Here is a 14,627-nt window from a genome sequence, read left to right on the forward strand (position 1 = left end):
ATGCCCATAGGTATTGGATGGCGGGGATCCAAACTCTTTGACCCCCTCATAAGCTAACTACTATTAATACTATAACCCGGCTATTTAGGACTGTATCCCTGCTGACTCAGACTACTTAGCCGAGGGTAACGTCACCGCCAAAAGCGGGGCCTACCATAATTTGCATTAATAACTTAATTCATTATCTTTCAATAATCCGACCCTTTAGGATTGTATCCTTGCTGACTCAAACTACTGGGTTGAGGGTAACGTCGCCTTCAAAAGAGGGGCCTACTACAATAACTAAGATAATCTCTTAAACAAGTGCAAAAGTGCGAAAATAATCAAAGGTTATACTAATACACGTGTCGGATCCAAGTGATTCATCTTGTCTATCTGTTTTTATTTTATTTTCTTTTTCAGCATTTAGTTAGTTTTTATTTTTCTTAGTTTAAAACATTTTTCTAACTTTTTGATTTGATTAGACGTTGAGGATAAACCGGTATTAAAAGCTCTTGTGTCCTTGGACGACCTCGGTATCTTACCAACACTATACTACGTCCACGATGGGTGCACTTGCCCATATGTGTGTTTAGTGTTAGTGAATATCGTGTTTTATAAATTTAAAACTTGGCTAAAAGTGTAAAAAGGGCTTAAATAAACATCTAAAAATATATTACACCTAACGCACATCACCTATATATACTTTTGTAATCCTTTTGAATGAATCAAGGAATTCAGTTATTTACATGGCATCATTCCCAGAGGTTTTGATCTAGATCAACCTCCTACGCCATCTTTTTCCTTCCTTTTTTTTTTCTATTTTCAGCAGCAAACATCCTGCCATGGGTGACAAAATCGACCCCCAAAACAGTGCCACCACCGATCCGAAACAACAACCTCTTCATCCTGTTTACACTGTCACCAACATACAACATAAGGTGCGTGTTCTTGACGGCGTTAAGGTCTCGTATTCTTCGTGGGTAAAACTCTTTTTGCTTCATGCGAAAGGGTATGACGTGCTTTGTCATGTCGATGGTTCACCGGCCCCGGATAAAGACACTCCAGAATTTCTCGCATGGGAGAAGATTGATGCGGTTGTTCTCCAGTGGATATATGGGACACTCTCTGATGAATTGCTTGCAAGGGTTTTGAATGATGCATCTACAACCCATGAGGCAAGGCAACGGGTTAAAAGATTGTTTGTTAACAACAAAGGGTCTCGGGCTCAAGCACTTCAACATGAGCCCACTAATCTGACCTTGGCTTCCATGCCCAATCTTGAATCCTACTGCCAAAAGATCCGTGATCTGTCGGATCAACTTGCTGCGGTGGATTACCCCATGAATGACAGCCAACGAGTTCTCCATCTCGTTCATGGTCTTCCCAAAGAATACGACACTATTGCATCGATTTTGAACCAATCTCTCCTAACATGGGAAGACGCTATTGACCAACTACAATCTGAAGCACGGCGTATCGCTACCAGAGAAGCCGTTACACCCACCCCCATGGTCGCTGCCGCCATCACCAACACCACTCCACCATCCCGTGACCATCCACCGCCTCCTGTTACTACTCAGGACTACCCGAATCAGCGCCCTTCTCAACGGCGTAACAATAACAACCGGTCGGGTCGGCCCAACAGTAATAACCAGCGTGGCCCAACATCATCGCATAACAGACCAGCAGCACATCAGGCCCAGTTCTATCCACCAATGGCCCAACAACAGTTTTACCCTCCTTATTGGGCCCCACCGTATTAGGCTCCTCCCCCTTGTCCTTACCCGACCCAAGGGTGGACCCAACCGTGGCAGCCCCGACCACCTCCGCAGCCCAACGGTTATTCTGGTTCGCGTACCGCACAAGCACATGTCACGGAAATAGATCCACTTCAGCCTACTCAGTTGGCAGACGTTGTTCAATCTCTCTCCATGGACCAAGGCAATGATCAATGGAACTTCGACACAGGTGCTACTTCTCATGTCTCTTTTGATAAAAATAAACTTGACAATTTTTCTACGTTTGCACCAATAGCGTCAATAATTGTTGGTAATGGCAATAGAGTTCCAGTTTTGGGTTCGGGTTCCTCTACCTTAACCATTTCCTCAAAACCCTTACACTTGAAATCGGTCCTTTTTAACCCAAACATAGTTAAAAATTTAATTTATGTTCGTCAATTCAATATCGATAACAACACCTCTATTGAATTTGACCCATTTGGTTTTTCTGTGAAGGATTTCAAGGATGGCATGATCCTGAGTCGTCACAACAGTTCGAGTGATTTGTACCCGCTCACACCAAATGCTTCCGCTACTGCTTGCTTTGCTTCTACCAAAGATTCTCCTTTTTGGCACAACAGACTTGGACACCCGGGTCAACAAGTCACGGAGTTTCTTCGTTCAAAACATTTTATTTCATGCAATAAACCGAAATTACCTTTTAATTGTCATTCGTGTCAGTTATCGAAACATAAGCGTTTTCCTTTTTCAGATTCTGTGTCTCATACATTATTACCATTTGCTTTATTACATTGTGATTTATGGACATCGCCTGTTTTAAGTCACGCAGGATATAAATATTATATGTGATAACTGATGATTTTACACAATACACGTGGGTGTATCCCTTACGACTTAAATCCGAAACCTTCAATAAATTTACCCATTTTCATCAATTCGTCACCACTCAGTTTCATTTACCCATTCAAACATTTCAATGTGATATGGGGGGTGAGTTTGATAACACCAACTTCAAAAATTTTGCAACTAAAAATGGCATACAATTTCGTTTTTCATGCCCACACACATCTCAACAAAACGGTAAAGCCGAGCGTATGATTCAACGATTAAATGAGATAATGTTCACTCTCCTTACACACGCGTCACTCCCGCCCACCTTTTAGGTTGAGGCAATCCATACTGCCTCTTACCTACACAATCTTCTACCCACCAAACTTCACCATAACCTAACACCTATTTCTCTTCTTTACCAACGCCAACCGTCCTATGAACACCTTCTTGTGCTCGGTTGTTTATGTTATCCTAATACCTCCGCCACTCGCCCTCATAAGCTCACGCAACGCTCCATCGCATGTGTGTTCCTAGGGTATCCGGCTAACTACCGTGGCTACCGGTGCCTCGACATTTCTACGGGCAAAACAATCTTCTCACGGCATGTGACTTTTGTTGAAGATGTTTTCCCATTATCCAAACCATCTCCTACCCCGTCCTATAACTCCTCAACCGACCCTACCCCCCTCGTATTTCATCCAACCACCTTTTTCAGCCCAACATCACGCCACAGCCCAACTTCTGGCCCAATGAACGACCCGCCCAATTCTCACCCTTTCACGGCCACCACACACACTGACCCAACTTCCAGCCCACTACCCCACACTACACCAGGTTCCCCGCCAAGCCCACCCCACGGCCCATCGACCTACACTACTATGCCCGATCCCATTTCTCAGCCTCCACTCGCCACGAAACCTACACACTCTATTCTAGACCCTGAACCAAACCAAGACCCTCTCCACTCACCACCACCCGTGCACCTAATGCAAACCCGCTCCAAGTCGGGTATCTTTAAACCTCGCACCCAATTCTCACTACATACCGAGACCTCTACACATATCTCTCCCATCCCTAAGTCTCATCTGTGACAACCCGAACTTCCGAGGCCAGTAACGTTTTATCTTGCGATCTTAACTTCTCGTTATCTCTCTCTTATGTGTTAAAACATTCTATTCAGTTATAACTCCGTTAAACAAAGAACGTTTGATAACTAGGTTACATAACGTATTGGCATTTGTTTGGGTCGCGCATGTTTTGGGCCATATAGTCATACTTTACAGCTACACACTGTATCAGCCCAAATGGAACACCCGAACCCAACTCGTTATTTGTATATGTTGATCAATTCGGCCCAAGTGTGAGTAGCCCAATGAAGCCTTATTATCGGCCCACTTATGAGGTGGTTACACTATATTTGGAATGCACGTAACCTCCCTATGCCTCTCATTATCACAATATAACAAACAAAACCCTACTCCTCTCTTGCTTCACGACGGCAGACCTCGAGACTTTCCCTCTCCTCATTGGCGCAACACCGTATTCAGTCAACACCTTAATCTAGTCATGTTACTTGATCTCATTCTTTGATAACATGGATCGCATGATATTGTAATTGTTTGGTTAATTGTTTAGTGATAGTGTTTGATTGATTTCATATGATAATAAATTATGGATGATATTGTTAGTATTAATATATGTATTCGGCATGATGTAACCTGATGTGATTTAGCATGAATTAGAACTAATATGAAGTAATAAAAGATCACGTGGATTCATTGTCAGATCCACTAATTTGAAGGCCTAATAATCTTTTAAGTAGAATAACTATTGTTGGCCATTAAAATAGAAAATTGGTGTTATCAAGATGTGTCATGTGAATAAATTGACAAGCCAAGATTCGGTTGTGAAGTTCAACATTTTGGCAGGCCATCACATGATTTAGTGGGTTTCATTAATATTGGGCCAATAGATTGTCAGCCTACTAAGCCTACTAAATAAATTGGTCCAATTATAACTTAAATGCTTAAACAGTTGTCGGCCATTATGTAATATTGATTAGGATGTTAAGTGAGCAATATAAATTAGTAAACGTATCGGTCATTTAGTGAGTCGGTTAGAATGATATGTGAAGTTGAATAGTAGTTAACTATGGTGAATGTATTGTGGGCCGATTAACGTGTTCATGATTAGTATTGGTTACACACGATAGTGATTCTAATTTGGATTTAGGGACGTATTTAATGAACTGATGTTATGATCAAGTAATCATATATTTGAACCATAGTTCGGAATGAAATAATCATATGTAATCGTGGGAATAATTGAAGGTGCATACTCTTGGTTCGGGTCATAGGGTATTGAATCACACCAAGGAAAAAAAAATATGTGATCTGAATATGTTAGACTATGTGTGGATGAAACATGTTTAATGCTAGTTGGGTCGGTGGGTTTCGGTATTAGGAAATGGGTCGTGAATTGATCATAATCGGCATAAGATTATCTCAAATCATAATAAACCCAAGTGAGCTGTTAATTTGGCTATTTTGCATGTACTTATGTTGAAGATTAAAGTGTCATGTGTGCGTAAACATGAGATCATTATGTGAACCTGCTCTGAATCGAGTACATGATAGATGACTACATATTGATGTTAAACTAATGGATGGATTGTTATGATGTGAACTAGATGTGTGAAATGCATGCACAATAATTAGGTGTTATGTGAACAAGGGTTATGTTAATTGATTGTACATGAGATACGTAGGTTATGTGCACACAAAACTAATTGATATCGATAATCATATTAGGACGTGTTTGATCAACTGGAAAACGGGTAATTAGTCCTACCGAGCAAATCAAAGGTGAGTTCACTGCACTTTTCTAAGCATGCGTCCCGGTGGTTTGGGACATCTGGTAAACGTTTCTAAAGGGAATACTGGGTAAACTGTTTATTTGGGATGTTGGTTATTGAGCACAGTATAAATCATGTAAGACCCCATACATCTACCGTGTTGCTGAAGAAGCAACGAGGTATTTAGTTGATAGCGCTATTAGGTTTGGCACCCTCACACCGGGCCGAAAGGACGGGCGTGAACTAATTACCTGGACCACTTGACCAATGCCTAGTTAGAGGCATTGGGGTTGGGCATTCACATAGTGTACATATAAGACCCCTTACATCTATTCAAGGTTGTTTGATACCTTGACATCATGACCAATGCCTAGTTGGAGGCATTGGGGTTGGGCATTCACATCTAGTCGCCACATACGGTAATCGAGTTAATAACAACATCTAAACAAAATGTTGAACTGTTTCAAACACACATCTGGTAACTAAGCGCGTTAACAAAACTTTGAACTCACCAGCGTCGTCTGACACACTTTTCTGCATGCTTGTAGGTCGTTAGATGCCTTGGATTGGAACTTGCTGTCTGGAGTAGCTGGAGTGGTCATGGGTCGACTGGAGGGATTCATGTGATTGAATTATTGATATTACACCTTGGTTTCAAACGGTTTAACTTTGGGTTATTATTTGCTTCCGCTGAACATGTTGGTTTTCATTTAAACCTGTTGATGATATGTTTCATTAATAATTGAGGATTTTTATTTAGAAACTTGTATGGGTTCAATGTAATTAGTGGCTCGTTGTTGGTACGTCACACGCCTATCAGGGACATTCCCTAGGTGGTATTTTGGGGGTGTGACAGTTTGGTATCAGAGCCACTGGTTATAGTGAACTTGGTTTTAAAACGCTTTTATAAAACCAGACTATAACCGAACAGATCCGAAATCGACCATGACACTTAGCTCCAGACTGCAAGGTTCGTCTCTTGTATACTCATTGTATTGCATAACTAGTGAACACTTACATATGATATTGCATGTGATTGCACGTTTAGCACAACAGTATGAATTCATGTATTACTTGCATGTGTTATGTGACTGCTAGGGTGGTATTTCCCTAAACATTCCTGACCCACGTTTCGTAATGCTCTCTGTTGCTACTTGAGTTTGAGGAACCATTTGACATGAGTTAGGAGGAGCTGAGATGAGCATGCAAATCACAGTATTATTGTGGGTACACATAATAATAGTGTGGGGTGCATGCGAGTCCCAGTAAGGCTTAACAAGTTAAAGAGGGGTTCCGTTCTGTTATTAAATCGATGTGAAACACCACAGTCTATAAGAGTCACGGCAGTGATTGTCTCTCACTTGAACGTGATCTTTTCACTCCACTCTGACTCCTTACGGATCTCGATGCTATCGAGTATTACCTGAACACCCATCTGAACGCCTAGCTAACTGTGTCGAATGTTAGGTGCATGTACGAACCGTCCCTAAGATGGATGTCTCCGCGTCGGATGATTGGTCTATATCTGCCTCGCCTATCTTTGTTTGTTAGAACTTGGTGCGTTGACGTCTTAGGCTCTGAAGTGCGATCACTTCTGCAATGCTCTGGAAACATACCGTGTATTACTCAGTCAACTCGCAAGAACGATGGAGAAGAGGATGAGCATAATACCTTACCCACCTTAGTATTGGACGACCTTGATTACCAGCAACGAACATCAGCAGTTTGACGCTAATCGAATCTGTATCCCTGGTAAGCGACTTATGGGAGTCGACTCTTACGAATCAATTGGGGCATAAGCGGTGACAACTGATTATAGTGGGGAATGTGTGACTACCAGCGGTGGAAAGATGGACTTGGTTGGTGAAAGATCGTAGGGTTCCGTTTCCAGCAACGACATTAGAGGCAACAGTCATGGCAACACCCAGGTACTTGTAATAGTAGCCTACAGTATGGAAACGAAGGTGACCTCGACAAGGATTGATGGTGTTAAGTCAAAATGTCAACAACCAAGGGAACGAAGACAATAACAACACTGGAAATGATGCTCGTGGAAGGGCATTTAGGATTGATGTGGGCGACGCCAGGATTATAGCAGCATGGTAGCTTTAATGGGTAGCTAATCGCTTCGTCTCTATTCTTCTTAACCCTAATGTTTCTTGAAACCGAACCTGTTGTGGAATCGGCTGATGGCAAAGCAATTGAAATTTCAAATGTTCGTTGGGATGCAAACTCGATCTGGTGGGGCAAGTGTTCGACATCGAACTTCTTTCTACTACCCTTTATAGTAGGGATACAGTAGTCAGTATGGATTGGTTAGCCAGATATCGCGCAGATATACCCTATGAGGAGAAAGTTGTCGTCTGTTATAAAGTATCTGGGTGGTGCAGAGGTTAGCATCAATTCAGCAATGATGGCCAGAAGTGCCCACGGAAGGAGTACCCTGCTATGTTAGCACTCGTTGCTGATGTTAGGGCTAAGTAAAAGAGGATCTAGGATCCACCAATTGTTCGTGATTTCTCCGTATGTGCTACCAGAAGAACTATCAGGTTTACCCTCACATTGTCAGGTGGAATATCAGATTGGTATCATGTCAGAAGCAGCCCTTAGTACTAGTACTCCTTGTTGTCTCACATCAGGAAGGTTGCAGGAACTGCCTAACCAACTTCAGGGACTGTTGGACAGGAATTTTATCGGACCTAGTTTTCGCTCCGGGGAGCCCCATTTATATCCGTAAAGATAAGCCTTTTTGTATGTGTACTGATTATCCAGAACTCAGCAAGGCGACATTCAAGAACTGTTTGCCTCGACCGTTGTATTGACAACCTGTTGACCAGTTGCGAGGAACAAGCTTCCATACGAGGGTTGATTTTCGAACAAGCTATTATCTGATGGAAGTCCAAGGGAAGAATGTTCTTGGAGCGGCATGTTGAACGCAATACGGTCAGTGCGACCTTGTACACCATAACCATTGGGTTAATCAACACACCAACAGTTTTATGGACCACATGAATCGACCGTGTTTATCGATGACATTTTGGATTATTTCCAGGAGAAAGGAACATCATGGGCGGCATTTGAATCTTATTTTTAGAGCTCCTGAGGGAGGAGCCACTCTGCGCGAACTCTTGTTAAATGTGACTTCTGGATTCAAGAAGTGCATTTTTGGTCATGTAATCAACGAAGTGGGAATACGCGTAGATCTCATTAGGATCCATTTTGTTAGAAACTAATCGACACCAAAGATTCCTTCGGGGATGCAACAATTCCTTGGTTTTGCTAGACACCATCGCAGATTCATCATGAGATTTTCGAAGATCGCGCAGCTTTAACCTCTTTAACACAGCAGGGAGCTGTGTTCGTGGGAGACAGAACGGGAGAATGTCTTTTCAACTTTCGAAACCCAACACTACAATGCACTGAGCTTCGTTTCTACCCGAGGGTGCGGGTGATTCAGTGGTATACAACGATGGCATGAATCAGAATCCCAGTCACACGTCAATGCAACACGAGTAGGTGATGGCCTACGTGGTGGATTAACAAGAAGAACTGCACGACTCACAACCTGGGGGTGGAAACCATGGCCTGGGATTTAAATTGGGGGCATTACTTGGACGGTACCAAATGCATTACCTAGACCGATCACAAGGGCCTCCCGTGTACTGATGATCGGAAGAGCTAAAGCAACCAATGACGCCACTGGATGGAACTTTGGAATGAGTGCGACTGTGAAACCTGAACGTGCAAGAGCTATGCAGCTCCCTATCGACTTTAACTTACCCGATCAGACTCGCTTTGTTTAAACAGGAGAACTGAAGGAAGAGGATTTTCAAGTTGAACCCATGCGGGGCATAGAGAAGCAACCTTTGGCAGGTCGGACGATATTCGCTACCTCCTGGAACGAATGTAGATCTCATTATACGGCAACTGTAGGGAATTTATGTTGACCAAAGCACACCGACCTCGATGTTCTAGTCATCTGGATTTTGATGAGAAATATTAGGATCTATAAATCCTGTACTGGTGATCGGGCATGAAGGCCCGCCTGGCAATGTATGTCAATGATGTTTGATTTGTGGAAAGGTCAAGGTGGAGTATCAGCAACTGGAAACACCCATAGGGAAATGAGAACAGACTGCCATGAAGTTTGTCACAGGTCTACTTAAAACTCGAAACGGAAATATTATCATCTGGGTGATCGTTGATGGACTCACTTTACTAGCATACTTTCTTGCAATCGATGAACTGACGAGTTTTCACAGCTTGTGAATATTCCTCTGAGAGAGGCGGCATTAGGGCACGAGGTGCCAACTCCTGTCATCTCTGATTTTGATCTATCCTTGATTCATGTCAGGCAATACACAGCACCCTTGGCTCACGTCTAGACATGAGCATTACTTATCACTGTAGGACAACCGGACAGAGTAACGAACCATCCGGACACATGAAGACATGCTGCGAGCATGTGCGTGATCGACTTTAGTAAACATTTGGGAAGCATTTGGGAAGGACACTTATCTTTGGGAGAGCTTTACTGCAGTTGTTACCATATTAGTATGCATACAGCTCTGTTTGAGGCATCGCATGGACTGTAACGCTAATCTCCTTGTTGGATTAAGGTGGGTGACAACCTAATCACAGATCCAGGACTTGTGCTCGACACACTTAAAGATTGCTTAGATCGGAAATTGTTCGATGGCAATGCATGACTGTCAGAAAAGCTGATAAGCTTATGAAACATTGGGAGTTCGCTGTAAGCGAACGTGTCATAATCGAAACTCTCACCTTGGGAGGGTGCGGTACGCTATGGAAAAACGTGGCAAGCTTAGTTTACGACGCATTGGGACATTTGGATTTCTAGAACGAATCGATGACATGGTTCACAAACTCGAGTTAACTGACGAATTAGATAACGTTCGCAATGATATTTATGCCTTGAATCTAAGGCAGTGGTTGTCCGATGAAATGCTTGTGATACCTTTACCAGAGTCTAAGGTTATCTGACCAGCTGTAATTATCAGGGGATTTACCGAAAACATGGACCAAGAAGTCAAGGTTCGACAATCGTGAGAGTTCGTTGAATCTCAAGACGTGGGCCGGAGTTCACGTGGGAATGTAAGGAACTGATAAAACTCTAATATCCTCAATTGTTCAGGTGGTTGAATCAATTGTTGCTATCATTGGCGAATTTCGGGACGAAATTCCCTTTCAAGTTGGGGATGATGTGGTACCTGAGGAAAATCCACAGTCATCCTAGTCTAACACTTTGCCGCTTTGTGTTACCTTTGAGTTACCGTGTCACTTTTGGTTTGCTTATCAAATTTCGGGACGAAATTTCTTTCAAGTTGGGGATGATGTGACAACCCGAACTTCCGAGGCCAGTAACGTTTTATCTTGCGATCTTAACTTCTCGTTATCTCTCTCTTATGTGTTAAAACATTCTATTCAGTTATAACTCCGTTAAACAAAGAACGTTTGATAACTAGGTTACATAACGTATTGGCATTTGTTTGGGCCGCACATGTTTTGGGCCATATAGTCATACTTTACAGCTACACACTGTATCAGCCCAAATGGAACACCCGAACCCAACTCGTTATTTGTATATGTTGATCAATTCGGCCCAAGTGTGAGTAGCCCAATGAAGCCTTATTATCGGCCCACTTGTGAGGTGGTTACACTATATTTGGAATGCACGTAACCTCCCTATGCCTCTCATTATCACAATATAACAAACAAAACCCTACTCCTCTCTTGCTTCACGACGGCAGACCTCGAGACTTTCCCTCTCCTCATTGGTGCAACACCGTATTCAGTCAACATCTTAATCTAGTCATGTTACTTGATCTCATTCTTTGATAACATGGATCGCATGATATTGTAATTGTTTGGTTAATTGTTTAGTGATAGTGTTTGATTGATTTCATATGATAATAAATTATGGATGATATTGTTAGTATTAATATATGTATTCGGCATGATGTAACCTGATGTGATTTAGCATGAACTAGAACTAATATGAAGTAATAAAAGATCACGTGGATTCATTGTCAGATCCACTAATTTGAAGGCCTAATAATCTTTTAAGTAGAATAACTATTGTTGGCCATTAAAATAGAAAATTGGTGTTATCAAGATGTGTCATGTGAATAAATTGACAAGCCAAGATTCGGTTGTGAAGTTCAACATTTTGGCAGGCCATCACATGATTTAGTGGGTTTCATTAATATTGGGCCAATAGATTGTCAGCCTACTAAGCCTACTAAATAAATTGGTCCAATTATAACTTAAATGCTTAAACAGTTGTCGGCCATTATGTAATATTGATTAGGATGTTAAGTGAGCAATATAAATTAGTAAACGTATCGGTCATTTAGTGAGTCGGTTAGAATGATATGTGAAGTTGAATAGTAGTTAACTATGGTGAATGTATTGTGGGCCGATTAACGTGTTCATGATTAGTATTGGTTACACGCGATAGTGATTCTAATTTGGATTTAGGGACGTATTTAATGAACTGATGTTATGATCAAGTAATCATATATTTGAACCATAGTTCCGAATGAAATAATCATATGTAATCGTGGGAATAATTGAAGGTGCATACTCTTGGTTCGGGTCATAGGGTATTGAATCACACCAAGGAAAAAAAATATATGATCTGAATATGTTAGACTATGTGTGGATGAAACATGTTTAATGCTAGTTGGGTCGGTGGGTTTCGGTATTAGGAAATGGGTCGTGAATTGATCATAATCGGCATAAGATTATCTCAAATCATAATAAACCCAAGTGAGCTGTTAATTTGGCTATTTTGCATGTACTTATGTTGAAGATTAAAGTGTCATGTGTGCGTAAACATGAGATCATTATGTGAACCTGCTCTGAATCGAGTACATGATAGATGACTACATATTGATGTTAAACTAATGGATGGATTGTTATGATGTGAACTAGATGTGTGAAATGCATGCACAATAATTAGGTGTTATGTGAACAAGGGTTATGTTAATTGATTGTACATGAGATACGTAGGTTATGTGCACACAAAACTAATTGATATCGATAATCATATTAGGATGTGTTTGATCAACTGGAAAACGGGTAATTAGTCCTACCGAGCAAATCAAAGGTGAGTTCACTGCACTTTTCTAAGCATGCGTCCCGGTGGTTTGGGACATCTGGTAAACGTTTCTAAAGGGAATACTGGGTAAACTGTTTATTTGGGATGTTGGTTATTGAGCACAGTATAAATCATGTAAGACCCCATACATCTACCGTGTTGCTGAAGAAGCAACGAGGTATTTAGTTGATAGCGCTATTAGGTTTGGCACCCTCACACCGGGCCGAAAGGACGGGCGTGAACTAATTACCTGGACCACTTGACCAATGCCTAGTTAGAGGCATTGGGGTTGGGCATTCACATAGTGTACATATAAGACCCCTTACATCTATTCAAGGTTGTTTGATACCTTGACATCATGACCAATGCCTAGTTGGAGGCATTGGGGTTGGGCATTCACATCTAGTCGCCACATACGGTAATCGAGTTAATAACAACGTCTAAACAAAACGTTGAACTGTTTCAAACACACATCTGGTAACTAAGCGCGTTAACAAAACTTTGAACTCACCAGCGTCGTCTGACACACTTTTCTGCATGCTTGTAGGTCGTTAGATGCCTTGGATTGGAACTTGCTGTCTGGATTAGCTGGAGTGGTCATGGGTCGACTGGAGGGATTCATGTGATTGAATTATTGATATTACACCTTGGTTTCAAACGGTTTAACTTTGGGTTATTATTTGCTTCCGCTGAACATGTTGGTTTTCATTTAAACCTGTTGATGATATGTTTCATTAATAATTGAGGATTTTTATTTAGAAACTTGTATGGGTTCAATGTAATTAGTGGCTCGTTGTTGGTACGTCACACGCCTATCAGGGACATTCCCTAGGTGGTATTTTGGGGGTGTGACATCATCTTACGGCCCTTTCGGACCCTAACTGGAACCTTGCCATGACTAATGAATATGAAGCCCTATTGGCCAACAACACATGGGAACTTGTCCCGAGACCGGCTAATGCACCTGTCATACGCTGCATGTGGTTATTCAAACATAAGTTTCACGCTGACGTCACACTTGAACGCCACAAGGTACGACTCGTAGTTAATGGTAAGAGTCAAACTGTTGGCATTGATTGTGATGAGACGTTCAGTCCGGTGGTCAAACCCACCACTATTCGCACGGTTCTCAGTCTTGCAGTTTCTAAAGGATGGTCCGTTAATCAATTGGATGTTAAAAACGCGTTTTTACATGGCCACCTAAAGGAAACTGTTTATATGTTTCAACCACCTAGGTTTACCTCCTCTGAACACCCAAAGTATGTATGCAAGTTGAATAAATCTTTATATGGTTTGAAACAAGCCCCACAGGCGTGGTATCAACGGTTTGCAGGATACCTTTCCAAGTGTGGCTTCATAAGTAGTGTCCGCGACACCTCTTTATTTATTTATCAACATGGTGCTCATATGGCTTATCTCCTATTATATGTTGATGATATCATCCTCACTGCTTCTAGTGATGCTTTACTTCAACGCATTATTAAATTATTAACCGCTGAGTTTAGAATGACTGATCTTGGAGACTTGCACCATTTTCTTGGAATTGCGGTTCAGAAACAGCCGAATGGCTTATTCTTATCACAGTCTACTTATGCCGCCGATATTCTAACACGTGCGAACATGTCTAACTGCAAGCCCGTTAGCACACCGGTCGAGGTTGGTTCAAAGCTTAGTGCTGATCACGGTGCTATATTTTCTGATGGGTCTTTATATCGTAGCTTAGGAGGTGCTTTACAGTACCTCACTATTACCCGTCCAGATATATCTTATGCAGTTCAGCAAGTTTGTCTCTTCATGCACGCCCCACGAGAACCTCATTTTCAATTTCTCAAACGTATACTCCGGTACATCAAAGGAACTTTATCCCAGGGCTTTCTGATTTCCCCCTCTCAATCCGCTAAATTAACGGCATATTTGGATGCGGATTGGGGTGGGTGTCCCGACTCACGTCGGTCAACATCGGGCTATTGTGTTTATTTGGGTTCGAATCTAATTTTGTGGTCCTCGAAGAGACAGTCCACTATCTCCAGATCTAGCAGAATACCGGGGCGTCGCCAACGCTGTCGCTGAAATTAGCTGGGTTCGCAATTTGTTACTT

At 41.9% G+C, this 14,627-nt stretch overlaps 1 protein-coding gene across 1 annotated transcript; it reads left to right on the plus strand.

Moving 5' to 3' along the window:
* The first annotated feature begins 824 nt into the window (after positions 1-824).
* On the plus strand, positions 825-1,745 carry LOC110866965. The gene has a single exon (XM_022116108.1). The coding sequence runs from the start codon at positions 825-827 to the stop codon at positions 1,743-1,745; it is 921 nt and encodes a 306-aa protein (XP_021971800.1).
* Positions 1,746-14,627: the final 12,882 nt, after the last annotated feature.

The sequence above is a fragment of the Helianthus annuus genome, chromosome 7 (genome assembly GCF_002127325.2).
Source record: "Helianthus annuus cultivar XRQ/B chromosome 7, HanXRQr2.0-SUNRISE, whole genome shotgun sequence".
NCBI classification, from domain to species: Eukaryota; Viridiplantae; Streptophyta; class Magnoliopsida; order Asterales; family Asteraceae; genus Helianthus; species Helianthus annuus.

What these genes read in the sequence shown, in the direction of transcription:
- LOC110866965 (XM_022116108.1), top strand. Translation starts at nt 825, where the DNA reads ATGGGTGACAAAATCGACCCCCAAAACAGTGCCACCACCGATCCGAAA.